Source organism: Zootoca vivipara, chromosome 10 (genome assembly GCF_965207765.1).
Source record: "Zootoca vivipara chromosome 10, rZooViv2.hap1.1, whole genome shotgun sequence".
Classification (NCBI taxonomy): Eukaryota; Metazoa; Chordata; class Lepidosauria; order Squamata; family Lacertidae; genus Zootoca; species Zootoca vivipara.
This window is the reverse complement of record NC_142593.1, coordinates 8,515,344-8,542,544: the sequence shown is the minus strand read 5'-3', so window position 1 is coordinate 8,542,544 and position 27,201 is coordinate 8,515,344. Positions and strand designations below refer to the sequence as shown.

General features: G+C 42.9%; 1 protein-coding gene across 12 annotated transcripts in view; it reads left to right on the top strand.

Moving 5' to 3' along the window:
• Positions 1-27,201, top strand: part of CDC14B (cell division cycle 14B) — a 56,365-nt gene that overhangs the window by 15,099 nt on the left and 14,065 nt on the right. For 4 of the 12 annotated variants that reach the window (XR_009558310.2, XM_060280110.2, XM_060280109.2 and 1 more), the window contains exons 2-12: positions 3,451-3,544; positions 5,556-5,631; positions 8,493-8,585; positions 17,372-17,448; positions 18,732-18,798; positions 19,651-19,713; positions 20,082-20,169; positions 20,935-21,165; positions 22,259-22,397; positions 24,454-24,607; positions 25,428-25,528. Coding sequence is in view for 6 of the 12 variants with exons in the window: in XM_060280110.2 (XP_060136093.1) it covers positions 3,451-3,544; positions 5,556-5,631; positions 8,493-8,585; positions 17,372-17,448; positions 18,732-18,798; positions 19,651-19,713; positions 20,082-20,169; positions 20,935-21,165; positions 22,259-22,397; positions 24,454-24,607; positions 25,428-25,528 (1,183 nt within the window). In the remaining 6 variants the exon portion in view is untranslated. Of the gene's footprint in view, positions 1-1,283; positions 1,685-3,450; positions 3,545-5,555; positions 5,632-8,492; positions 8,586-17,371; positions 17,449-18,731; positions 18,799-19,650; positions 19,714-20,081; positions 20,170-20,934; positions 21,166-22,258; positions 22,398-24,453; positions 24,608-25,427; positions 25,529-26,724; positions 26,870-27,201 lie in introns of those variants that run through there. The other 8 variants (XR_009558312.2, XR_015946146.1, XR_015946147.1 and 5 more) reach the window with 4 other exon arrangements.

Sequence of the window (27,201 nt, the reverse complement as noted above, 5' to 3'; positions counted from 1 at the left end):
ATATGTTAACGGAGAAATCTGAGGGCTCCCTTGGACAAAAAAACAAGGACACCAGCCAGGAATATCAGAGCAAACAGCAGCCAGAAGGCTTGGTCTTTATTGAAGACTGTTGCGACAGGACTCCCACCTGCTACCAGGTGAAACAAGATGGAAGCCCCATACAAAAGAGAACCCGAACTTACATCACTACAGTACTGTACATCATTGTTACATCATGAAAAGGGAGGTCTGTCCTCCACCAAATACCCATCAAGTGAAACCAAAGATATATTTACATTTACATTTCCCTGTTTCCCAGTCAAGTTAATCACACCCTTTTGTCTTCATCAGGATGCCAGGGATTGTCACTCAGGCAGAGGGGCTGCTGTGTAGCTGAGCTCACATGTCTATATGAATTTCTGAAGTTTTCCCAGTGAGCCAGTAAATAGATACATTTATCAGTGAATTGTTACATTTGGTATTGTGCAGCAGAGGCCCTTTGAATAGATAGGAAGAGACTGTGATGAAGTGTTCTATGGGGACAAAACACAGAAGTCACAAAATGATTGTGCTGATTTTGGTAGTGGGGTGCATGTGCATGAAATCTGCTGGAGGGGGAAACTCCCCCAACCTATACATAAATTCCTGCAACAGATATGAGAACTCTTCTGTTTTTTATTTATTTAAAAAAACCATTATTTTGTTAAAACACACCCAAGGTTTCCACTTGCGAAACCTTAGCCATCTGTTGCTCTCTTGTTTTAGTCTAGATATCCCACCTATTTCTCTGAGGAGACTCAAGATGGCTACAAGGCTGCGATGAAAATATTACAGACTCACACACAGCAGCTTACATTCAAATCAACAAATCCCAGCAGTACAATAGCAAGACAGAAGTTTCCAGAATGGCTGCCTAACTTAATTGAAATTCGCGTTAGTTTAGTACAGGCCAAGGAAAGCAAAGAGGCGGTGGCGGTGGACTGTTTTGAGTTTTGTGGCTTCGTCCAAGGCCCCTTGAAAGCTGCCTCCTCGCATATTGTCGCGGAGAGAAGAGGGCGAGGGAAAGGGAAAGGGAAAGAAAGAGAGGCGCCTCAAATGTTGTCGTGGAGGGGAGAGGTTTTTGGCCGGCGCGCTTGTGGCGGAGCGCCGGCGGTTCGCAAGCCTGCGCGTTGTCTCAGGCGGCGAGGCAGAGCCAGGGGAGCTCGGCCTGCCAAGTCAATGGGCGAGCCCGGCTCCTGCGTATCCCGAGCCGGCTCCCCTGGCGGCGGCGGCTGGGCTGGGAGAAGAAGGGCCGTGCCCCGCTCGGAACGCGAAGGGCGGCTGCGGCTGCCTCCGTTCGCCAGCCAATGGCAGCCGCGGAGAGGCCTCGAGAGCCGCTTCTCGACAGGGGTGGCTTCGCTCAAGTCGCCTGCGCTTTTCCGCGGCCGGGCGAGCCCCCCACCCCTCGGGGTTAGGACCGGGCGCGCTCTCGGCCGCTGCAGCGGGAGTGGTGGGCGGCGGCGGCGGCGCGTGTTTCTGAGGAAAACTTTCCGGAGAGAGGGGAGGAGCCCTTCGCTGTCTCCGCGGCCCCGCAGCCAGCAGGGGCGGCCGCAGCCATTTCCAGCGAGCTCTGCCTCGGCTTCCCCAACCTCGACCGCTTTTGCTTCATGTCTGTAAACAATGAACGCCGGGAAGGACTTTCGCCTGTGCGCGGAGGTGGCGAAAGGTGAGGAGGAAAAACAAGGGTTGGGAAACGGAGCCGAGAGGAAAGGGCGGCGGGCGGGTTTCTTTGGGTCGACTTTTTGACCCTTTAAAGACTCGCTCTGCGCGCAGGCAGAAGTTTCCCGGCAAGCGTGTGAACCCGGGACGCCGGGAAGCAGGGCGACCTCTCGGCTGCTGGCTGCTGCTAATGGCGTGGATCAGGCCCCGGGGTTTCTGGTGTGTTTGCAAGAAGTTTGGCGGGGATGAAATACAATAAATCTCTCGCTGCAAGTGGCATTGGATAATAAAGGAGCCCCGAACTTTCCTTTCCCCGAGCTTCGTCTTTTATATAAGCCGTTTAAACTTGGCGTCTTTGTTTGGCATCAACGCAAGTGGTTTGTCAGTGTGGTTATTAGCTGCTTTGGAAAAGGATATACAGTAAACTGCAGGCTGCCGGCAGCTGTCTGTCTGCGCATGGGGGTGGGTGGGTAGACTGCGTTTGTAAATACTGTGACACGCGAGCAAGCAAATCTGATGGTGCAATACCCCATTGCAGTGGAAATAAAACAGAAACCTCAAGAGAACAAAACGGATGAATCTGAGAATACAACCCAACCCTAGCTATGTAAGCTCCCTTGACTTCAGGAGGGTTTTCTTCCCTGTTCTAAGGTTAGGATGTATAATTCAAGGCCTGTGACTCTTCCAAGTAAAACCTGTTAATTGCTGTGTTGCACCATGGCCTTACAGGTATTTACTTGGAAGTAAAGTCCCCTTGGAAATCGCTAGGGCTTCCTAGTGGGGCAAAGATTAGTTGATTTAAATAAATGTGGCAAAGAATCCAGTGGGATCCTACAGGCTGGCACGCTCATCTGTTTGGTTTGGAAATGTTTTAGAGTGCTGCTTTTTTTAAATCAAGAGGTTTTTGTGAAGTGATTGCTTTTCATTCAAAAGAGATTTTTTTTTAAAAAAAAAATTCTCATTCTTCCATCGCAGTTGCATTTCATGCTTCTTCCAGTAATTTAGAGATAGCTGTAAGGGTATGATCAAAGCCACTATTTTGACCTGTGCTCTGACCTAAGCAGACTTTTAAGTGCATAATAAAAATATTTTCTTTGTTTTCCCCTCCTCTTTGCCAAAAACAAACAAAGCCCAAAGCACACAGTTTAAGCAAGTTTGATTACATGTAAATGATGTGAAGGGGAAATTGCTAGACTAAGGGTAGGGTTTCTAGACCCACCACAATGTCCCCCTATTAGGTGTGGCTATCTGCCAGGGAAAGTCTCTGCATATAGTGATATCGAGGCATAGAGGGAGGAAAAACATAGGCTTTTTATTGCATATGTCCATTCCTATAATGCATGGATGCTGGAGTGGAGCCAGTGGCATTGCACAAGCACACAGCCCCGTTCTACACATTATTCCCCTTAATAAAACACATACGTGAGGGGGGGGGGCTTTAGTAATGTATGAATTCCTTCTCACTGTCAAACTAAATGGTGTTCTTGTCTCTCAACCACCCTATGAAGTAGATTGGAAGACCTTTGCCTGAAACCACCCATTGAGTGGGTTTTTAGCCTGGGCTTCCTGCATCCAAACACAGCATTTTTGTCACTTACTTCACCACCATGACCAGTTGTTAATGTTTTATGTTGCCTGGCACAAGAGCATACCTGGTTGTTGTTTTTATATACCTGCAGTTTTAACTCAGTTCAAATAGTATCAACATATTTGTATGCAGATATATTGGCTTTCATGACAACTACTAGTTTCATGTCTGTTTTTCAATTTCAGATCGCGTTTATTTTGCCATTCTCTTCCATAAACCAAAGGGTGGTAGCTCAAGCACACATTATTTCTGCGTAGATGATGAATATGTATATGAGAAGTAAGTATAATATTATTCCCTTGTTCTTCAACACAGTGAAATAAAGCAGCATGAGAATGTAATAGGAATCTTTATTATATCCCTGTCCCTGAAGGGAAAATATAATGGGAGAAATTCAGCAAAGCACTGTGGCAATCATTCAGTCAGTGCAAGTGTTTCAGCTTGCCAGACAAACCATTTCCCCTCTTCTCCCCCCATGCACTGTTCTGGGTGTTCTCCCACCCACTCCCTGAGCCAGTTCGGGGAGGCACAGGGGAAGAGACAAAAGAAAAGCCCCCTTGTACTAGCAGAATTCCTTGTGCATGCTTCCTTCTGCTAGCAGGACTCATTAGTTGAATCTGGCTCATAGGATCAAGTAAGATGGTTGAAGGTAACCAAACAATGTAACAACATCTCTGCTGGACCAAACCAAAGGACTGTCTAGTCCAGGCATCCCCGAACTTCGGCCCTCCAGATGTTTTGGACTACAATTCCCATCATCCCTGACCACTGGTCCTCTTAGCTAGGGATCATGGGAGTTGTAGGCCAAAACATCTGGAGGGCCACAGTTTGGGGATGCCTGGTCCCCAGCAGTGGTATACTGCTGTGGAGCCATACTGCTTCTGAGCCTCTGTTGTCTCCACCATGAATAGTAACCATTGATATATTTTATCAAGAAAGTAGCCATCACAAGGTCTTATAGCAGCAAATTGCATATGCCCACCTAAAAATTAGCAAGGTTCTTTAGGGACCACCTAATATATATTATATATATTTACATAGTTCTCAGTTTCTCCTCATAGCAACTCTGTGAAGCAGATTAGACTGGGGGTCCCAGTAAACTTACTGGCTGAGTAGAGATTTGAACCCTGGTTTCCAGGTCCTAGTCCAGCATCCTAGCCACTACACCAAACAGGCTCTCAAAGCATATATTTTTAATAGCCTTTAACGGGTACATTTCAGAAAACAATTGTAGAGGATGCCAGTGCCATATTGTGAAATTTGTTGTCCATGAACCATAAGTCAGGGCCTTGTCAGCTTGCTTTTTAAAATATGGTCTTGATCAAAATAATTTCAGTTTCCCTCGCTAAAAAAAAGAAAAGTAGTCATGCAGACACAAGAACAGATGGTCTCAATTGTTCATCAGCCTTTCTGTGGATCACCTGAATAGCATAGCTGCCAAGTTCTCTCTTTTTTTAAGGGAAATTCCCTCATGCTGAATAGGCTTCCTCGTGAGAAAAGGGAAAACTTGGCAGCTATGCCTGAATAGGCCATAGTTGGAGGAAAAACTGTGTGTAGCCAGTATAAACTGCTTAATCAAGATGCTGTATCAGCAAAGCATCCTTGCAAGCATACTGTTTTCTGAAAGAAGACAGGCTCAGATCAGACTTGTTCAGCAAGAAATAGGCAGCATCCTTTGTAGATTGCCTTTGGTAGATATTCCTGAATTAAACACCCACAGCAGAGGCTGATTGGTAGGAGGCAAGGGCAGAATAAAGAATCATTCAGAGATCCAGTGGGCAACTTCCACAGTGGGTTTATTCTTTGTGGTGTGTCCAGGCACACAGTGTGAAAATTATGAGTTCTTGTCACCTTCGGTATATATTTTAATTTGCAACTGAAGGGTTTTAACAGGGTGCCAAAAACCTTTTGTAATTTCTGCATTGTTACCTTTCCGACTGACTTTTCCAAAAACAAAGTCTGCAAATTATTTTACAGAAAATCCCCAAATTGTTTCAACACACATTGACATTGTAATCCAGTAGACACCGCAGAGCTGTTTTACACTATGTATGAGGGTTACATAATTGTTTTTCTACCGATAATTACAACGTATTCGAACAGTAATCTAGAAGTGAATCTGAATAAGTGGTATGTCAGCTATAATGCCTGCTTATGTGGGCAGTGCTGGCAGAGTTGAGGAGGGATGTGGTTCTTTTGAACAGCCATTTCAACCGAAGTATTTCAATTTAAGCAAACGTTTCTTCTTCTTCTTCACCCCTCTCTTACCCACCCGCCCCCTTTCCCCAAGTTTCTATGCAGATTTTGGCCCACTCAATCTGGCAATGATTTACAGATACTGTTGCAAGCTAAATAAAAAGTTGAAGGTAAAAATGACTTTGTACTCAATGGTTTGTATATTATTGTGCTGCTTTTTAAAATGTTGCCGGGAATGAACATTGTTCACTTGGAAGTTCATGTGTGCACTGTTTTTACTACTTTATATTCACTGGCAGAAAATATTTAAAGTGATAGGGATTTAGGTTGGTGTTCATATTGGTAGTCCAGAGAATGGTGTGTGTGTGTGTGTGTGTGTGTGTTTGGCAAAAGGGTGGGGAAGTATAATGTGGTAGAACTTGCCTGCTTTTATTTTGAAGTACAAATAACAGGGAATTCATTCTGTGGTTAATGGATGAAGGCAGAAGGCAAGAAGCTGAAAACCATGGAACTTAAAAGTCCTCATTGTGCCACAGTCAAAATAAACTTACTAGGAAACACTATTTGGAGTGGAAGTGCCAACTCCCCCCAAGGGAATCCTTGTTTCTGGCAACCTGCCAGTGTCTGACGAGCTGTAGGACACAGAAGCACATATTTCTTTAATATGTATTTCAGTGGGTTTTATCTTTTTCATTTAAATAATAATAATAATAATGCTTGCCAATAGCTCTTGATGATTAAAATAACTGATTCTTTATAATGAACATACCCTGTTGTTTTTAATATTTTAAGGAAAATGTATCTTATACTGTAACGAAATGGGTGGGATTCTAACCTAACTGAAATATAGGCCCCCCGTAGATGACGTGCGACACCCACACAAGGCATCAGATTGTAGCTCCTTGTGGACCAACATTCAGCATTATGCAGCCTGTGCAAGAGGCAAGCCAAATAAAAACATATGACAAAAGCTCTGAGGCACTCTGCCCTAGTTTATTCAGTGGCATGATATTTAATCTTTTGATCAAAATAAAATTGAAAATTACTTACGTAATGGAATTTCCCCACACTCTACTCTCCCTGTGCATCCTGTGCTCTCCCTCCCCAAATATGTTTCAGAGAGTTGGGGCGGGGGGACTCATAGCAAATTTAGGAGGTGCATGAGGAGAGGAGGGGGGAGGGGAAATTATGTTGCACTTCCAAAAGTCCTAGCACAGGGGTGGTCAGCGATCCACTCACAGAGTTAAAAACTAGCAGTGATCTACCCCCCTTTTCAAGTCAAAGTTGTTGAGCTTTTCCAGGGAGGAGGAAAGCCCCACTTTTGGGGGGTGTAGGGCTTTTTTTAGGGGAGCCAAAGTTGTTTAGCTTCTTTAAGGGGAGCCAGTGATCTACCACAGATGTCCAGGGATCTACTGGTAGATCACGATCTACCGGTTGGACGCGCCTGTCATATCAGAAGCACTTTTTGGATTACCTCCCTAAGACCCCCCAAAGGTAGGCTGGTCTCCCCTTTAAAATCATTAGGAAACCACCTCCCCAAATTCAACCTCTGCTCTAATGTTGGAACAGATAACTAGAAGGAATAAAACTAGTTTTGTTCCTCATGGATTCTGTGAAGGTTAAATACATCTAGTTGCTGTGCCTGCTTGTTCTTATCAGTTATTCCCTGCTACAGATCAGTAGGACACCACAAGCTAGTAAACTGTTTTCCTTTTTCTTTATGATCAGATGTAACAGTTGACAAGACAATCTGTTATTTTCAAGTTTTTACAAAAATAATAACCTCTGGTCTTTTATAGAACTGTAGTAGTATATAATGGCAATTAAGCCTTAAAACTGTACTATGTAGTAGTGTGAGGGATCTTGGAACAGCTAGCATGCTGCAGAAATGGCTCATCTAGTCAAAGAAGTCATACTTTTCCAGGCTTTCCCACATTTTTTCATGTTATTTACTGCAAGAATATCTGATAGTAGATGGGAAAAAATGCCTATTGGGAAGACATTGCAGAATAAAAAAACAGAAGCTGCAAATATGCTTTCATTCAGCCTTTGAAATGCTGTTGCCAAGTTAAACAGTGAAAACTGAAGTTTGTGACTCAGCAGTTACACACAGCTCCAAGACTTAAAGTGATGTTTGCTGTGCAGATCTGATAAATTGTAAGTTTGGAATTTGAAGTACTATGTGGAGGAGCTGGTTATGGGATTACTCTTGTCTTAGGTCTTCACATTCCAATTACTCTGCTTGGGTCACATTAACACCATACATTTAAAGTACTGTGAAAACACTTTTAACAGTTATTGCACCATTAACCAACTACAGATCCCAGGTTTGGAGGAAGCCATGATAGTTTAAAGTGGTCTCACAGTGCTTTAAAAGTATAGTGTGAATGTGGCCTTGTAGTAATTATTTTTCAGTGAACAGGGAAGCAGGAGCTAGAGGTTTATAAGAGCATGTCTTGAGGAGGACAGCACTATAGGTTCAAATTTATGTTGGGTGTGTATTTTTTATTGCTCTTCTATAAATGAATCTCTGAGGTGTGTAAATAATTTAATAATTTGCACTTTGTCTGGTACAATTAGAAAAGGCCCTTTAAAACAGCAAAGTTGAGGAAATTGCTTCTCAGAGTAACTTCATGTTTACAAAAGTTCTTTTGTTCCTGACTCAAACACTTGTATATTGTGGACTTCAGAATCGTTTCATTAAATTATATTTTTGCTTTGGATATTTGATCTTCTAGCTCATTTAATTTTCTTCTTCTTACCATTTCAACCTTCATTACTATGCATGCTGGGTCCCAATGTCCCTCTTTGTTGTAGAAAGACATTGACAAAGAAGTAATTCTTTGAATTATGCCTTAAATAAAATGTAGCAATGTAACTACGCGTTGCCAAATGATGCTGTTTTCTATGTGTGCAGCACATGTGTGTGTCCCCTATGGGGGAATTACTACTTAAAAATGACTCAAATACAACTTTTTTATATAATGCACGGAGTTGGATTATAACTCCATTGTTTATTTCCTTCGTACAGTCCTTTACCATGTTAAGAAAGAAGATTGTTCATTATACTGGCTTTGATCAGAAAAAGCAAGTCAACGCAGCCTTCCTCATAGGCTGTTACGCAGTAAGTATTCTAATGTTTAACTTTAAACTGTCAAAGACCAACAAGCCTGTGTCCTCCCTGCCCCCTCATGTCTAGTGATAAAGTAACTTGTGGTTCATGTGCTTTTGCCCCCAGTTTAGGAAAAGGAATGCATTCATAGGATAAAACTGCTTTACAGTTTTATCCCTAAGCCCATTTTCTTTCCCCATTTCCCCGCCTCACTTGTTGCTGCTGTTACTGGTATTACTAGATATATGGATTTATTTATTTATTGCCAGTCCATTTTGGCAAGCTCACCTGCCTTGCTAAACCAGATGTCATATATGATACAGTGTGAGACAGGTGAAAATGTCACTGGACCTACAAAGCCTCAAGTGCAGTTCTTTGCGAGCCCCAGTGCTCAGCTGATCTGTCCTGGCTTCCATGCACAGATCAGTGCAAAAACTAGTCACCTGATGGTCATTGTGATGGCAGGTAATTGACAGATGAGTCCAGGACATCAACCTGACAAACCTGACAAGCTGGGTTGTGAGGAAGATGAGGATCAGGCCCAGTGCTTTTCTTTTAGAAAAAATGCTGCCAGTACTGTGTACATTTGAGCACCTTCGGGGGGAAAAATACACTGATCAGGCCCACTGGTAGATCTAGTTATACCCTTTTATAAACAGCCCAGGGTTTTGAAGTTTCAAAGAAGAAGAAAGACTTTTTAAAAACAGCAATTGAATTGGGACAGCTGGGAATTGAGTGGGGCTAGTTGGAGGGACCAGTGTTAAAATACAATAGAGGAAAAACCATGCCGGTGAGGAATAGTTGTGTTTTTACTTTTAATTTATCTTTGTTGGCACATTTCAAATTCAAAAAAGTAAAAGTGAGCATAATGAAAAACACAAGCCATAAAGCGCACAGGTGTAGACTTGGGAAGGCAGAATAGCTTTGACACATATCCATGGCACCAGACCAGAGCATCCTTCTAGAATGAACCCTGTACAACTGGAGGCGTAATCCCATATGCATCAGTATTAATGGAGGGGAAAGAATGGGAACCATGTAATAAACCAAACTCTGTTCAAGGAAATCCTGTGTTTCCTTGGACATGAAGGGGCACATCAGTGAGACAATCAGTAATGGTGGACATGCATTCCTGAAGAGCATCTTGTTCTTGATTACCTCCTGGCACATGGGTGCAGTGGCACAGAAGGGGCAACGCGCATTCATAGGGTGAAGGGTGAGCTTTCTCTCACAGATCATATTTTTTGAAAAGAATGATACATTTCACATTAACACTCCCATCCTAAACATACTTTCTTTGAAGTAAGTCTTGCTGATCGGCATGGTGTTAACCTTCAAGTAAATGTGCTGAGAATTGCAGCCTTAGTGTAATTTCGAGTATATGATTCAGTTAAGATTTGTATGTGGAAAGTACATTTCATTCAAGTAACCACAGAGTCCCAGCAATGGGTACAGCAGGCATGGGAAGCTTCAGACCTGGGACTAAATGTGGCCCTCTATGCCTCTCTGGCCCTTGGAGCCATGCTCTCTCCCTCTTCCCCAGACCACATCCATTATTGGCACTGCTGTGCATACTCCTCAAGTATGAACTTGAACTTGAAGTATGAATATGAACTTGAACTGTGTAACCATGCCTCTTGCTTGCTTGGATGAAGGGAGCAGAAATTAGGGTTGAACACACTGAGTTTTGCATGGATGGAATGGACCACACTTTTACCTCTGACCCTGCCCATCACAAAAGATTCTCCAAAAAGGGACTCCAGCTGTTAGGCTGAAGAATGTTCGCCACCCCTGGGGTAGAGGGCAAGTTATTTGTGTGGGGAGTACTTTTAGTCCAAAACATAAGGAGGAGGCACCAGGTTGGGGACAACTTCCTTCTCTACAGCGTACTCTATAATCCCTTGCAGTGTGCCGAACTGCTTAAATGGGCATGCCAATCTGAAAAGAGTTCTGTGCTGAAGGTAGAAAGTTGGAAAATAATTTTTCTCAACAATAATGCTCCTTCTGATATGTCCAGGCTGCACAAAGCTTAAATTGCTTTAAAAGCTTCTTGAATTGTAACACTACTTTTTTTCATACCGAAGATACCTTTTGTATACAATAGGTTTGGATCCTTCTTTCTCCAGTCTTCAAAGGGATATTAGCTGCTCTGTACAGTGTGGCTTGGTTTGCTAACTGTTTCTGAAAGTCGCATGGTGTGTCCAGAATTCTTCTCCAGCAGAGTGGAAGTTCAGCATGCACAGGATTTCCCTTCAAAGAGCTACACTATTCATCCCCTGTTAAGCAATGATCACACGCTGGCATGGATATGGTTCTCATAGCTGTCAAGTTTTCCCTTTTCTCGCAAGGAAGCCTATTCAGCATAAGGGAATTTCCCTTAAAAAAAGGGAGAACTTGACAGCTATGATAGTTCTTGTTTTGTCCTGTCTAACTTACAGCAACAAACCCTGCCTACACTGGTGCATTATGCAGTTGTCACAAAGCAGGAAAAGTTAGAGCTAGAAGGGGATTTGAATGCAACTGTATGTGTGGTCCTCTCCTTCCAGAGCTATCCTTGCAACTGCTATATTGCAGGCATCCCCAAGCCATAGCTGCCAAGTTCTCCCTTTTTTGAAGGGAAATTCCCTTATGCTGAATAGGCTTCCTCGCGAGAAAAGGGAAAACTTGGCAGCTATGCCCCAAACTCTGCCCTCCAGATGTTTTGGACTACAACTCCCATCATCCCTAGCTAACAGGACCAGTGGTTAGGGATGATGAGAATTGTAGTCCCAAAATATCTGGAGGGCCGAGTTTGGGGATGCCTGCTATATTGTATTCTTGAACATAGTTTCCCCATGTGATTCTTTGATATTATTTGCCTTTAGATTTCTTAAATGTTTGGTCAATTGGTTAGATTATTTGCTAAACACATTTTGACTAATTAAAAATGTGCCTTCAATTAGTCGCAACACTTTTTTAATGTTAATTAATATAAAAGCTTCAAATAGCAGGTGTAATTAAAAAAGAGGTATTCCTTCTTGACTCCTTTGGTGATTCCTGCTGCAACACATACATACACTATCTAAGACAAAACAAATCAAAACAAAAATGTTGTTTTCTTTGGGCAGGATTCAATTTATGAGTCGTGTCAGTGGAAGCCTTTCCTCTTTCTCCTCCTCTCCCATGTCCCCCAAAATTGGCTCAGGGAGCTCAGAAGAACCCCCAGAACAGTGTGTAGGGGGAGGAGAGGGGGGCCATTCAGCCTGGCAAACTGAATTGCTTGCCCTGTTGGAACGATCACATGTTGAACAACTCCCCTAATTCATATGAAAATATGTATTACACTACATACATTTATCAATAAAGTGCTGTCTTTTAAATTAAGTGACAGCAGTAATGCTTTTTTGTACTTCTTAAAGCAGCAGTTCTTGTTGCTGCCAAAACTTACCCCGACACTTAAAGGGAGAGATTCTTTATCAGCTACTGAAAATTAGCTCACTGTTCTTAAAAAATAATAACACAGACAATACAAGAGCCAGTGCTTTCGTGGCTTGCCCTGTCATATGGAAGCGTTCTCAGTGTTTCCATTTTACGGGGGTAATTATAACAAATTCAAGAAGGAGTAGCATTTGTATTTAATGTAAGAAATGTGTCGTTTTAGTGCTGAATCATTGCTACCTAGTGGAGCTTTGTATTACTAAGCTGTTTCCACTGTTTGGATTTAAACTTTTGCTTGATGTTTGTAGAAAACTTGAACATTTTCAGTAGGACTGGGATTTTAACTAGACAGTAGTAAATCTGTTGTGCTAATTGTCTAGTCACTGTGGCTGTTCTTCTAGACATTGTGTGGTGTCCTTTATGCACAGAGAATTTGACAGTTCTTAAAATGGCAAGTTTTACTGTCTTCCTATGGTATTATTGATGTCTATGACCGCAGCTGTATGAAACTAATAGGCGTCATAGCTTTAGCTTTGCTCAGTTAAAATACCAGCCTGTTCATACTTAAAAGGCAGAACTGCATTAGCTAGAGAGGTTTATAGTTCTTTGTCAGCAGGTAGAAATATACTTTGAGCTTACTTCTGAAGTGGGTGGTTTTGATCTCCTGTATTATTTCACGGGTTAATATCCTTTCTTCTGACTCTCTTTGTCTGTTTTAACTCAGAAATATTGTAGCTCTTGTGTGTCCTCTCCTCCTCCTTTGTCTCCTGCCTCCATCTCAGCTCTGTATCCAAATCCTGCATTAACTTAGTAACAGTGTTTCTTTTTCTCAGGCTTGGCACTAATTATGTCCTTTTGGAGGGCTACCCTTCTTGGGTCCTACCCTCAAGAATTGCTGTAATTCAGGTCATCTCCAGGACTCATCTCTGTGTACTTTATTTTCTCATCTTCTTCCTTCAGGGTAAGCAGTTTCCTTCAGCTCTTGTGTTCTTTGGGTTTTCTTCTTCTTCTTCTTCTTAATCCTTCCTAGGTTCAGTTTGCCAATTTTTCTAGATGTAACCTTATTTTAGATGGAGCTGCTGAAGCAGGATCACCACTGCTGATGTAACATTCAAATATCTAACCTTTCCATTAGTACTTCCAGTAGTACCTGAAATTAAATTAAAAATTTCTACATTAATGCATGGGGATTTGATACCAGCAGGGTTTCTTGTGTATCTTGTGTTGGCTTTCATAGCCTTCTCTACATTTAAGCAAACGGGTGGGTGTGTATTTGTGTCCTGTCTCTTTTCTAAAACCTGTAGTGGGTTGTGCAGGGTTTTTTTTTCCTTACAATGTTTTCTCTCCCTCTAAGGGTAGATATTTCACCAGTGTGGTTGTATCTTATTTTCCCAATGAATAATATGCATTCTTCTTCTTCTTTGATTTCTGCAAGGTCTCAATGTTTGCCTTCTTCTGTGCCTTTTCATTTTTATACTTATTTACAGAAGCTGTCTCTTGTGAAGCTGCTACTCTAGCTTCCTGGCAGGTGGGTTGCTGTTCTCTACCAAGAGGCATTAGGAAGCTGAGAGGTCGGCGCAGCAGTGCAAACACACTGGCAGGAGTGCCAGATTGGTTCTACCAGTGGATTTGCACTGCGCTGACCTCCCAACCGCATAAACCCTCCTAGAAAGCAATAGTAACCCACTGCCAGAAAGCCAGGGTACCGGTTCTGCCGACTGGGCAAGTTGCTTCTGTAGTCTGTTTTTACACAGTGTTATTACTGTAAACAGTTTATGAGTTACGTTTGTGCCTTGGCTTAGGAAAGTCATTTCTGCTCTATTTATTTGTTTTCTGTCTTTCTGTGATGCTTTCTTTCCTACTCTTTTGTAAAGCTGATGAAGAGTTGCTATGTAAAAAACAAAACAAAATATATAGAATACAAGGGCTTAAAGTTCTACTTTATCTAAAAATAAAAATATGCACTTAACTTCCACAGGTTTCTCTCTCGCGCGCGCTCTTGACCATGTCAACTGTTTTAACTTTAACTCAGACCAGTTGTATATTTATATTTCCCCAGAATATTGCATGACTGATAGGGTATAGAAATGCCAATTCAGTTATACTTCCTGCAACAGGTGCAGATGAACTGCTACACATTTCTTAACCTTGGTTAAGGATTCTGGAATGGACCTTCCCTCTTGCACTTGAATCTCTGTTCCTAGCTATGCAATGATTTGGTATCTGTACCAATGATTTAGTATGCAGAAGGAATACACACCAAAGCAGGGAAGAATTGGGGCAGGGATTGTGAAGTCTGATTACCCACTCTTAATCCTTTAACCAGGGTTACAGCCAGCTAGTGTTTTCTGCACGGTACCTTGGGCTGAGTTTTGAAGAAAATAAAGCTATTGGTTGATGATACATTCACAAGCATGCGCGCACTTGTATCCAAAACCATTTAAAACAAAAACATAACCTGTTCTGAAGTTTTGTAATGTTTTTACATGCTTGTGCCTAACTGGGGAAAGTAATAATGCTAAATAGGCTCATGTCAGTGGGCCATAGAATGATCTGGGAGATTGTTTTGCTGAAGTACTGTTGAAAATATGTAGTTGTGGACTCAGTGCCTGGTAGGGAGGTTGTTATTAGACTTCTCATAGAATCGTATTATCATAGAATTGTAGAGTTAGAAGGGACCCCGAGGGTCATCTAGTCCAACCCGCTGCAATACAGGAATATCATCTAAAGGATTCATGACAGATGGCCATCCAACCTCTTCTAAAAAACTAGAGTCCACCACCGCCCAAGGGAGTCTGTTCCACTGTCAAACAGCTCTTTACTGTCAGGAAGTTCCTCCTGATGTTTTGCCATAATCTCCTTTCTTGTAACTTGAATCCATTGGTTCAGTTGGCCCACTGTAGTGGGTAGAGAGGTCTGCTTCACCAGCACATTCCCTGCAAAGAAGGCAGTGGGAAAGCAACAACCCAGCAGGATTGGCCCCACAACACCTGCGGACACCACCTAGTGTTGTCAGCTGATGGATAGGTGGTGTGGCTTGTGAAGGGAAATGACCTGGCAGGCCAAGATGGATCAATGGGCTGGAGATTCCTCACCCCTGTCTTAGAGCAAGGTGAGGAGGCAGCTCTGGCAGATAAATCATGGTGAAAGTGGTGACCTTAACAATTGATGTCCCCCATTAGAAAAGTGCTTTCTTCCACTGATTCCCCCACCCCCACCCTCACCTTATGATACCATTGCAACATCCTTACTGAAGAGATGGTCTTTGTTAGGACATGATTTTAATAGGTTATCACTTACGAAGTATACCAGAACTTCCAGCCTTACTGTCTAGAGCTCTCACCCAGCAGATGCAGATGTACATTAATTGAGACTGGGAGGTTTTACAGCAGATGTTCCATCCCACTTCAGCTTTTACGTAGAAGCAACTCCCGAACAACCCACACATTTCTGCAATAGTATTTTACTTGTTTGTAGGACAGCATTGTGTTCAAAGCAAATTGAAGCTGCATTTCTTAAGAAGAAATTTAAGCAAGGTAGCTTTCCAAGTGCGTGGCACTGTAGGTTAAACCACAGAGCCTAGGGCTTACCAATCAGGTTGGCGGTTTGAATCCCCGTGACGAGGTGAGCTCCCATTGCTCGGTCCCTGCTCCTGCCAACCTAGCGGTTCAAAAGCACAATGTGTAAGTAGATAAATAGGTACCGCTTTGGCGGGAAGGTAAACGGCGTTTCCGTGCGCTGCTCTGGTTTGCCAGAAGCAGCTTAGTCATGCTGGCCACATGACCTGGATGCTGTACGCTGGCTCCCACAGCCAGTAAAATGAGATGAGCACTGCAACCCCGGAGTCATCAGTGACTGGACCCCAACAGTCAGGGGTCCCTTTACCTTTACCTTTCCAAGTGCAATGCTTCTGATTTCCAAGCCCATGGGGGGGGGGTGTTCTGTTATACCTTGACTCCATCAGTGCCTATATCTAGCAAAACTCTCCTTCAAGATTAACAGTAATAGCTTGTGCTGTTGAACATACAGTCATTCAGGGTATTGTGACATGATTCCAGCGCCCCACTAATCAGAATGTGCAGGAGGGCCCCCAAGTGCAACAATGCTCATTTCCCCCACATTTTGAAGTAACTGAATACAGATTGCCATGTAAACAGGGGTCCCCTCATAAGACCAGTAACTCCAGAGACTAAAGCTACCTACCGTAGCTGTGCTATTTTCTGTAGCCTCTGTTCATCTAAACAGGACTTGAATGTTATTGAAACATGGTGTGTCTCTTCAGTCCGTGCAATGGATAATTGCTTTGTGTACAGCCATATTGTATTGGGAATGCTAATTGGATAATCAAGAATTGCAGCTGCTGAATTATCTTTTGCCTATAATTTTATCCTTTGTTTTGTGTATTAGGAGAGCACAGTTGTTTAGGAAGGCTGATTGCAAAATTGTATTACCTAGCATTATATTTTAAGGTTTAAAAACTGGGGAGGGTGAAACTTGATAGAAGTTTGCACAGTTGCTAAACTTTGCCTGTGCTCTATTTTATATTTTCATTTCTAATGGAGTGTATTCCTGTAAATTTTCATTGCAAACTGTTTAGCATTTAAAATTATGATTCAGTAGGCGGAATGAGAATAGTCACACTTCATGACTTGTGCTGATGGTGACTTAAAATGATTGTTTCTTGTATGACTTTGACAAAGTTAGTTGTACAATGCCAGAGGTTATTCATTTGCCACACTATAAAAGTAAGTAATACAGATAGGAGTCTCACCCTTGCAAGCAGGCGTAGGCTGGTTGTGAGAGTCAGGCCTAGCTGATATATTGTGGCTGATGTGTGGATTCCACCAGAGTTGTCAAATCATGTGGGTGCTGTGCTTCTTGATAAAAGCAGTTTGTGTGAATTGAGTACCCAACATGGTTGCACCAGTAGTAACCATAATCCTGGACTTGGTTGCTTACATGCCAGACTGCTGTGCAATGCAAAGCCTTCTGTAGCCAATCCTGTTAGTTTAAAAACTGACCCATTTGATGGTTCTGAAAATTTATTGGGATGTGCTAATGGCTCATGAAGAAAACGTTGCAACATTATGAACTGGAATCTAACTCTGATCTGCAGTTCTACTGCAATAACACTTTCTGGAGCTTGAATAGTATTAATGTATGCAGAATGGTTCTTGGTTCCATTTTTCCTGGTATTGTACTGACCGCCATTTTACTTTATAGCCAGTCCACTGTATCACTATATGCATGCTATCCTTTGTTCTACTGTAGGCCTTGCTTAGGTGGGTGGGGGAATTGCAGAGAATATTACCTTATAGGTAACTTTTAAAGTACCATATGAATGTTTTTTCCCTTTTTTCTCCTCTCTCTTTCCAAAATAGATAATATATCTGAGGGAATCTCCAGAAAACATATACAGGCATTTAGTGTCTGAAAATGTGACATATCTTCCTTTCAGGTAAATGAAAGCATGTATTGAAACCACCCATCCTTTAAAAATATTCATTTTACCCTTTCTTGGCCGGTGGGGCAGGGCAGGGGGAGAAGCTGATCCCCTGCCCATTTGGAATTCCTGCCTCAGCCTTCACAAACCTAGTGCTTTCCAGATGCTGTTAGAATCCAACTCCCATCAGCCCCAAAGAATACGGTCAGTGGTTAGGGAGGATGGGAGCTACACCCCAAAACCTCTGGAGAGCACCTGATTGGTGAAGACTTTTCTAGATCTTTTTTATATGTGTGCTCAAGACTTGCTATCCTTAAACAAAAATAAACCAGATAGGGGAGCCCCATGCAATTTGCTATGGCAAAATGTGTCAAGGAAACAATTTTTTAACACTGCTGTTTAGTTACTGATCCGTAAAATACAGTTTTGTGTTTACACCAGCTGAACACTTCTCGTAGGATAGATTGGAGTGCTCTACATGTAGACACACACAGTGCAATCCTATTCATGTCAAGCAAGCTGCACTGAGTTCAGCAAGGCTCCCCACCCCCCGGATAAGTGTTTATTGGATTGCAGCCACAGGCTCAAAGGTTGATAGGGGGCCAAGCTAGCTACTTAAGTGGCTAGTGGATTTTGCCCCCCATGACAACACAGCTTCCAAGTGCAGCAATTTATTTTTCCACCTGTGGCTGACTAGTGCCTAGCATAGCAGAGGAATACAGAGCTGAGAATTCAACACACATGCAGGGCAGATCATTCCAGAAAACGAATCGAGCAGTTGGGACTTAGCTTGGCACAGGATGCTCCCCGCATTGACCTGAGTACTCCTCTCATCTCATCATGGTGGTCAGCATGAGCCTCAGTGAAGCATGTGGCATCTGATGGCTGGAGAGCTCTCAAGAAAGGGGCAGGTTGGCCGTGGGAAGCAAGGATGGGCAGACTCCAGCTAGCGGAGTGAGCCAGTCTGACCTCTCTGCCATTTCTCTCGCATTTGCTGTCGACCCAAGAGAGCAAGGCAACCAGCCAGAACAAGGTCCTTCCTTGCCACATCACTGCTCCACTGGTGTGGCTTAGGGAAGCAGTGCCCATACTCAGAGACCATTTGGCTTTTGCTGGAAGAGCAGTAATTGTGTGCCACAAAACTAGGGAACAGTTCAAATGTCCTTTTGACATTTATCTGCTTGCTGTCAACTAATAGAAATCACTAGCTAGAGTGTGTTGTAGCCAAGTCAAGAAGCCTAAAAAGAATTCCTTAGGAAAGTTGGCCAACGTTGAGTTCACACCTGTGTGCCTTGCAGGGATGCTGCGTTTGGTACCTGCAGTTTTCATCTAACGCTGCTCGACTGTTTTCAGGCGATAAATAAGGTTAGTAAAGTAAATTCCATGTGTGATCTGGAACCCTGTACTTTGATCAGAACCTTATGGGATTCTGGACAGTTTGAAATCTGAAATATTACTCTTCCGAAAGTTTGGATAATTAAGAAGAGGGGGAAATAAGCCAAACCACAATTATGGTTTGGATCCATAGTGAGATCAGATTGCACTTCCGTGTTTGCAAGATGCCTCCCACCCACCCAAATTCTATATATCCCCCTCTTCTTGCAGCCTCTCATGCCAAACAATGCATCATTCTAGAGCAGGCATCCCCAAACTGCGGCCCTCCAGATGTTTTGGCCTACAACTCCCATGATCCCTAGCTAACAGGACCAGTGGTCGGGGAAGATGGGAATTGTAGTCCAAAACATCTGGAGGGCCGAAGTTTGGGGATGCCTGTTCTAGAGGGTCCTCTGGCCCTCAGGAGTGGGCTTTCACTGGTCAGTAAGCCAGCTGTTGTCTATTTTTATTAGCTTTGTGGTGACCCATGGTTTTAAAGAAGTAAATTGGACTGAAGTGACTGGATTTGGGGGAGGCTGTAATGAGGAGGATGAGGAGGAGGGGAAGAAGAAGGAGGAGGAGGAGGAGGAGGAGGAGGAGGAGGAGGAAGATAGTGTTGGAAAAGTTCCATTGTGTGAGCAGAAGTGAATGCATGGGTAGTAGTCATAATAACACATAGCAATTTCTGAGTGCTTCACATATATAATTTCGTACATAAGTAAAGTTTTAGTCCAGGCAATGTAGATAATATGGAATGGTAAAAGAGGCAGACTAAAAGTAATCAATTATGGTCCATTCTACAAGGCTTATGTTGTTTTTAAAGCTACTCTTTACAAATTTTAGGCTTTGCGGTATGGCTTCCTTGATTTCAATTCATTTGATGTAGATGAATATGAGCACTATGAGGTAAGCATCATTCTGTTTACTGATGTCTACTTATAATTACTGCTGAGACTGTCTTTGCTTAAAATTGGCATGCATTACTTATAGCTCTTGATTTTTTCTGTTTTCAAGATAGTCTATATCTAAGTATGTGGAGTCAAGGAAAGTAAGGTAAATAACAAAAAGATGTTTCAATACACTTAAGGCTGTCGCATGACAGTGTGAGAGCATGTGGTCTATAATCCCAGATGAAATTGGAATTACACATTCTTATTCTTCAAAACCTTACATCAGCATTCCTCGTCATCCTCACTATGTATACCAAAGCAAATGTGACTAATCTCAGGGATATTTTAGGGATGAAGTAAACAATTCATCTGTTTTCTTAACAGAGGGCTGAAAATGGAGACTTTAACTGGATAATACCAAAAAAATTCATTGCCTTTGGTGGACCACACTCAAGAAGTAAAATTGAAAATGGTATGTTTAAAAGATAGAGGCACTTGCGGCGGAAACAATACATTACTTTGTTATTGCGTTATCAACTGTAGCAGGCATGTCCAACTCCCAAGAGACTGTGATCTACGCTCAGTATAAAAAAAACAACAACTAGCAGTGATCTACCCATTGTCATTGGAGGGAGGAAAGGCCAGAGTTGTTGAGCTTTTTTGGGGGGGGGAAGGGTTGACCATTAACTACAACACTAATAAGCACACAAAACAATAAAGCCAACTAATGTTGGCAGCAGACTAGAAACGATTGCCCTTTTGAAGCTACGTAGAGACGGGGCGGGGGCCGCAAACCTTCATTATACATTGCTTTAAATCCCGTAATCGATAAGGATCCCGCGACCGACCGCAATCTTCCTGGGATCTACCTGTCGACTGGTTGGACACCACTGAACTACAGTGGTACCTCTAGATACGTACCTGATCCGTTCTGGGGTGCCATTTGCACCCCGAAAAGCACATATCTAGAGTGGCGCTTTCGCGCATGTGCAAAGCGCCAATACAGTGCTTCCGCGCATGCACACGCAGTGGAACCCGGAAGTAAACACTTCCGGGTCCGCTGCGTTATTATCCTGAAAGTACGTAACCCGCAGCGTACTTAACCCGAGGGATGGCTGTATAGAAATCAGTATTTGAAAACAGGCTGGGTTGATAGGTTTTGGTGGGGTATTTTTGGTGGCTTGCTTGATATTTTGTTCTACAGTGCCGTAAATGTCCATTGGCTCCTTTCTTCCAGGTTACCCACACCATGCCCCCGAGGCCTATTTTCCCTACTTCAGAAGACATAATGTTACCACTGTAATCCGTCTAAACAAGAGAGTGTATGATGCAAGGAGGTTTAAAGATGCAGGGTTTGAGCACCATGAGCTTTTCTTTGCTGATGGGAGTATACCTAATGATGCCATCGTCAGATCATTCCTAAGTATTTGTGAAAATGCCGAAGGTGCTATAGCAGTTCATTGCAAAGGTACAGGAATCATGAGTTAAAGTAATGGACACTAAGTTTTTGGAATAGCATTCACAGCATGCATTATTAACCATCACTTAGTTCAGCCATTGTAGGGACGTGGGTGGCGGTGTGGTCTAAACCCAGGAGGTAGTGATAACTTGCGAAAGTTTTTTGGGGGGAGAAAAATGACAATCTGCAGCTCAAACCTTTAGAAGTAATAATAAAGGTGAACATCCTTACAGAATAACATATGGATATATTTCAGTTTGCTTTTTTGTATATTACAAATGTGGGTATCAAAAACTTTGAAAGATCCCTTCCAGAACAAACTTTTGACTGCCACCTTATGTCCAGGTATGCATTTGGTGCAGTTTAGAAAGTTTTGATTACAAATACAGTGTGTTGAATCCAAACAGGTTGGGGAGCACATCCTGAATGGGGTGAGCTGGGAGCAACTTGGGGTTAGGAGGGAGCAGAGTTTTTGAAAATTGGGTATCCCCCCCCTTTCCCCAGAGGGCCACAGGTGGCTCAGCTCAGGAGCATCCCCTAACCATTCCAAGAGATTGATGAAAGCTGAGGAGCTTCATTCAAGCTTGGATCTGCTCAAGCATTTGCTGTTTAAATTTGTTTATAAAATACATCAACAGGGCACTCTGAGCTGACCACAGAGGATACTGTCAGTTACAGAAAAAGGTATTATCTCAAGCCAGAATAGGAACATAGGTAACTGCCTCATAGCAGGCCTGACTGTTGGTGCATCTAGTCCAGGGCTGTCTGCTCTGACTGGCAATGGCTCTCCAGAGGCAGAAAAAGGGCAACCTTATCATCTGCATCCCGATGGAGCCTGTTAACTGGAAATGCTGGGGATTTAACCTGGGAACTTTTGCATGCAAGTGATGTATGACTGAGCTATATAGTGTGTCCCCCACACACATACCAAATACATGGCCTGGTGTGCTTGGGGTTCCTTTTTGTGAAGGCCTGGCCTATGAAATGTAGGGCCCAAGCAATTGTGGTTTGCAGAGGGAGCATAAGAGCATGATGAAGCCTGAATGAGGATCTGCTTGCAAAAGCCAGAAAAAAAGAACAAGCTTATTTGTGTCCCACGCAGCTGGACTTGGCAGAACTGGCACACTTATAGCCTGTTACATTATGAAGCATTACAGGATGACTGCTGCTGAAGCTATTGCCTGGATTAGAATCTGCAGACCTGGCTCTGTGATTGGAGCGCAGCAGCACTTCCTGTTAAAGTAAGTAAGCCTTTAAACCCACCCACCACCACCCCCAAAAGATTGAATCAGTGCTGAAACTATTTAATTATTTGCATGCTGTGTCCGGGACCTGGCCTCACACAAATTGGTAATGACCATTCTGCCTTCTGATATATTGAATATAGGTTAAAGGAGGTTAGGATCATAAAACAGCAGTTACCCACATAGGAGGGGGCGTGGGTGGCGCTGTGGTCTAAACCACAGAGCCCTAGGGCTTGCCGATCAGAAGGTCGGCGGTTCAAATCCCCGCGACAGGGTGAGCTCCCGTTGCTCGGTCCCTGCTCCTGCCAACCTAGCAGTTCGAAAGCACACCCAAAAGTGCAAGTAGATAAATAGGTACTGCTCCGGCGGGAAGGTAAACGGCGTTTCCGTGTGCTGCTCTGGTTTGCCAGAAGCGGCTTAGTCATGCTGGCCACATGACCCGGAAGCTGTAGGTCAGCTCCCTTGGACAGTAAAGCGAGATGAGTGCTGCAACCCCAGAGTCTGGGGTGACTGGAGCTAATGGTCAGGGGTCCCTTTACCCCCATAGGGAGCAGCGATTGGCTATGTGCCTTCTAAAGACACTGGTAATTCTGACTGCTGGCTTGGTCTGCTGCTTGCTGCTTTACACATGAAATGGAAACTGCAGTATAAGCTGCCTACAATCACCGGCATCTGGTTAGAGCTGTGTGTCTTTGACTTGCATTCCCATCAGTAGCATACCTTCCAACACTATGAAGCCCAAATCAGGGATGCCGTCTTCTCAGACACCATCTTCCCATTTTTTATTGTGAGAGCACACCATCCAATCTGGTTGCTGTGATCTTAAGTAATTTTGTGCTGCAGCTCCCCCCCCCAAAAAAAATCACGCTTTCTTCAGGCACAGAACCCAAAAATCCCATGTTTTAGGGCACCATGCGAGATTGCAGCCCCTCCCCCACCCCAAAGTGCCTTTTTCAGGGGAAAATTGCACCATAAAATTGCACAACATCGCAGCAACCCAAATGGCTACTGTTCTATCATGAGAAAAAATTAGATGTCCCCTTTTCCCCCCTGAGACACTTGTGGGGTATGCAGTAGAATTCAGCAGCTGAATGCATTACTGACTGAAGCTGAAATCGCAGAGCCTGTGCAGTTGCGCACACATTCTGCCTGGACTGTCATTCACTAAGCCTTAAAAAATAGGAAAGGAAAACAGAAAACTCAACCTCAGAATCATAGACTATGGCACAGAATTGGGTAGAAACCTCAATATATATGAATTACTACTGAAGTGTATACAAAAATGAAATGAAACATTACTGTTTTTTAAGGTGAAGAACATGCACATGATATAGCAATGAAATGTCTAAAATGCAGTGATTAAAATATCAATATTGATTGATGTCTTAGTATCTGATTGGTATGACAAGTATGCTGCAAGACTTCAGTCGGCACTCATTAAGCCTGCCAGCAGACTGAAAGCAACCCTCTCATCTACTAATACATCTAATTGTTTTAAACAAACAACAGCAATAGCTCTCTGAAATGTTTGTCTCCTGCCTTTCAGTAAAACTTTCAAGGTGGGAATAAAATTATAGTTTTTGTTTCTGTTAAAAAAAATAAAAATAACTCTGGTTTGCATCCATCTGTTCACAAAAGGGCTTTTATTTAAGCTGAGATCCACTACTCTAATGTAAGGGAGACATTTTTTAATGATTCCCCCTGCATCCCTCCACACTACTTCCCATGCTGTTCCAAAGATTCCACCAACCCTCCAGAGCAGATTGCTTTTTTTTGTGGGGGGGGTGTTGCAGAGAAGAGGAGGAGGAATTGGTAAAAATAATCTCATTTTCCAATTACTGGAAACTACTGCTAGGTCAAAACAATGCAAATGGAAGGGCATAGTTGAAGGCAATGCAATAAATATTTTACATGACTATATTAAGACCATTTTGTACCACATTAGAGGATGGCACACCTGCTACTGGACTCTGTTTGACCTATGAATTTGGATTTATACATGTAATCAAAAATTGAAATTGGTAATTTCTACTGTATTTTCTCTCTGTAACAGGAAACAGTCAGAACTTTGGTTGGAAGGTGATATTCTCCGTGCAAAGCTAAGAAAGACGGCAAAATACACCGTTACAAAAATTCTTTCAGGAGTAGATGATATTTCAATTAATGATTCCAAAAGTCAGATTGGCAGCAGTAAAGATTCTGAACCGGTAATCACCCGAACGTTGTGCTGTTGTAAATCTTAGGGCATTGCTAAATGTGGGTATAATAAAGCAAAAGTGGTTGGATTCTTTTTGTATACTCTTCTGTATTCCTATTCCTAAAAAGCATCCTAAGAATAGGGGAAAATGTGTGACAAATGAGCAAGATTGAAAGGACATTCTACAGGTGAGGTATTGGCATAATACTTGAATTTAGATATTCTTTTCTGAGTAGCAGAAGAGAGATACACACACAAGTTTCTGTTGCTGTGGAGAGGGGGTTCCTCCTGTGGGTATTAACGCAGGTGGCGCTGTGGGTTTACTGAGCCTAGGGCTTGCCGATCAGAAGGTCAGCAGTTCGAATCCCCACGATGGGGTGAGCTCCCGTTACTCGGTCTCAGCTCCTGCCCACCTAGCAGTTCGATAGCACGTCAAAGTGCAAGTAGATAAATAGGTGCCACTACAGCGGGAAGGTAAACGGTGTTTCCGTGTGCTGCTCTGGTTCGCCAGAAGTGGCTTTGTCATACTGGCCACATGACCTGGAAGCTGTATGCCGGCTCCCTTGGCCAATAACGCGAGATGAGCGCCGCAACCCCAGAGTCGGTCACGACTGGACCTAATGGTCAGGGTTCCCTTTACCTTTTTAACAAGAAAATAAACAGATAACGTACCAAAATGCTAAAGGGTTGTTTTTATGAAATCTGTTGCTACTTCAGGTGAAAAGTTCATTAGTTCACTAGTGGTCTGGTATGCATCAAGTTTTATGCTTCAGCACCAAGACTTTGAAGTATACTATGAATTATTCCAATGACTTACCATTTATTTACAGTACAGTGATGATGAAGAAGAAATGCACTCAGTTACGCAAGGAGATAAGCTTCGTGCCCTGAAAAGTAAACGGCAGTCAAAAGGAAACTCAGTTCCACTAACGTAAGTTAATTTTATTTTGCATCTGTAAATGCAAAAGCCTCTTTCTTAAAGACTGACTTCTTCGATATGTTTTCAGTACTCTAAAAGTTGCACACAATTAATTCATTGCCACTAGGTGTCACCTTGATGTCCAAGTCTTCTCATTTCCTTATCATCAGTAAATTCTCCTCTCTGCCACTGTGAGGTTCACATCTCCTAACATATCAGGCTCATTGGCTAAATCACAAAACACTTACTAAATCGACATTACATCAATGCCTGAAAGCTTCTTTGTTGCAGGGTATTTTTTGAAACAAAACTGCTACAAAACAAGGCCCTTCCAAGATTGGTTTTCCTACCCATAACTTAGAAGTTTCTTGCTTTCTGCTTTTAGGGAAACTGCTGTTGGAGCAGGTCCCTGTGTTTGTGTGTGAGAGAGTGAAGGCTTTTGGACAAAATAAATTGCTTTGCATGTGTATTATGTTTAGGAAAAAAAGCATATCGGGTAAAAAAGTATGCAATACTTTAAAAATATAATTTTAATGTAGAAAAGCAGCACATCTCTCTGTCTGCTATGTTTTGTATGAAGTGTGTACAGTATGTATGTTTTGATGCTGGTGTTGCTGTTAGATCAGGCAGACCAGTTATTAGTGAAGCAGATGTAGCCTAATTGATGGATCCTCCCACAGAGCGCATTTAATATTGGCACGCTATATTATGAACAAGGTTTTGTGTCTGTGTGTTTTTAAGGGCGGAGATTGCATTCAGGTCCTGCTTTTTAGCTTCCCATAAGTACCCGGGTGCCACTGTGAGAACAGGATGCTAGACTAGATGGACCATTGGCCTGATCCAGCAGGCTCTTAAATTGTATTCTTAAATGGCATTTGGACAACCTATCAGTTGATTTCCAGCTAAGGCAGAGAGTTTTTTGGGGGGGGAGGGTTAGGTGAAAAGGGATTTGCAGAATCCTTCCTAGATTTACCCTGTAAATCAAACAAAGGTTAAAATAATCTCCCTAAAAATACAGCATGGCCTTTGAACAGGGAAGGGATTTCCGTCCCCCCACCCCACAGCACCAAAGAACACAGATAGAGCTTTTTTCCTTTTTTCAACTGCAACTGGCTGAAATGTACCACTCATTTCTAAAAAAAAGAGTTCTTGATTTTTCCCTTTGATTTCATATCCATCTCTTCCTCCCCACCCTCACCCCTTTTTAGATGTCTCCTAGCTATGCTGGTCTCTGTCCTGAGTAGCATTGCCATCTGGTGGATTGTGTGTGGCTCCCTTCTTCCCAACCTCCTATTCTGTCTAGATGGGTTAAGAACCTAGGTCCAGCAGGACCTCCCTTGACAGAGTCATAGTGTAAGTGTGTCCCTATTACATTCTTTACAGAAGTTTACCTGCTCGCCTCTTTCATAAATGCATGCACCAAGCTTTTACAGCCTTCTTCTTTTTCCCGCCCCCCCTTTTTTTGGTAAGGCATCATGGAACTTGGGCTACTTGCTTTTACAAGAAAAACTGGTAATGATTTGTGTGCTTTAGAATTGCCCTTCGAAAACTGCCAGGCGTTTGCAGGATGGTGTTCTTTTCTTGTCTGGTGTTCCCTTGTATCGGCATGTGAAAGGTTGTTTGTGGTTTCTTCATCTCCTAGTTTCTGCACTAGTTTGAATAGCTACCTTGCCTCAGTAATCTGT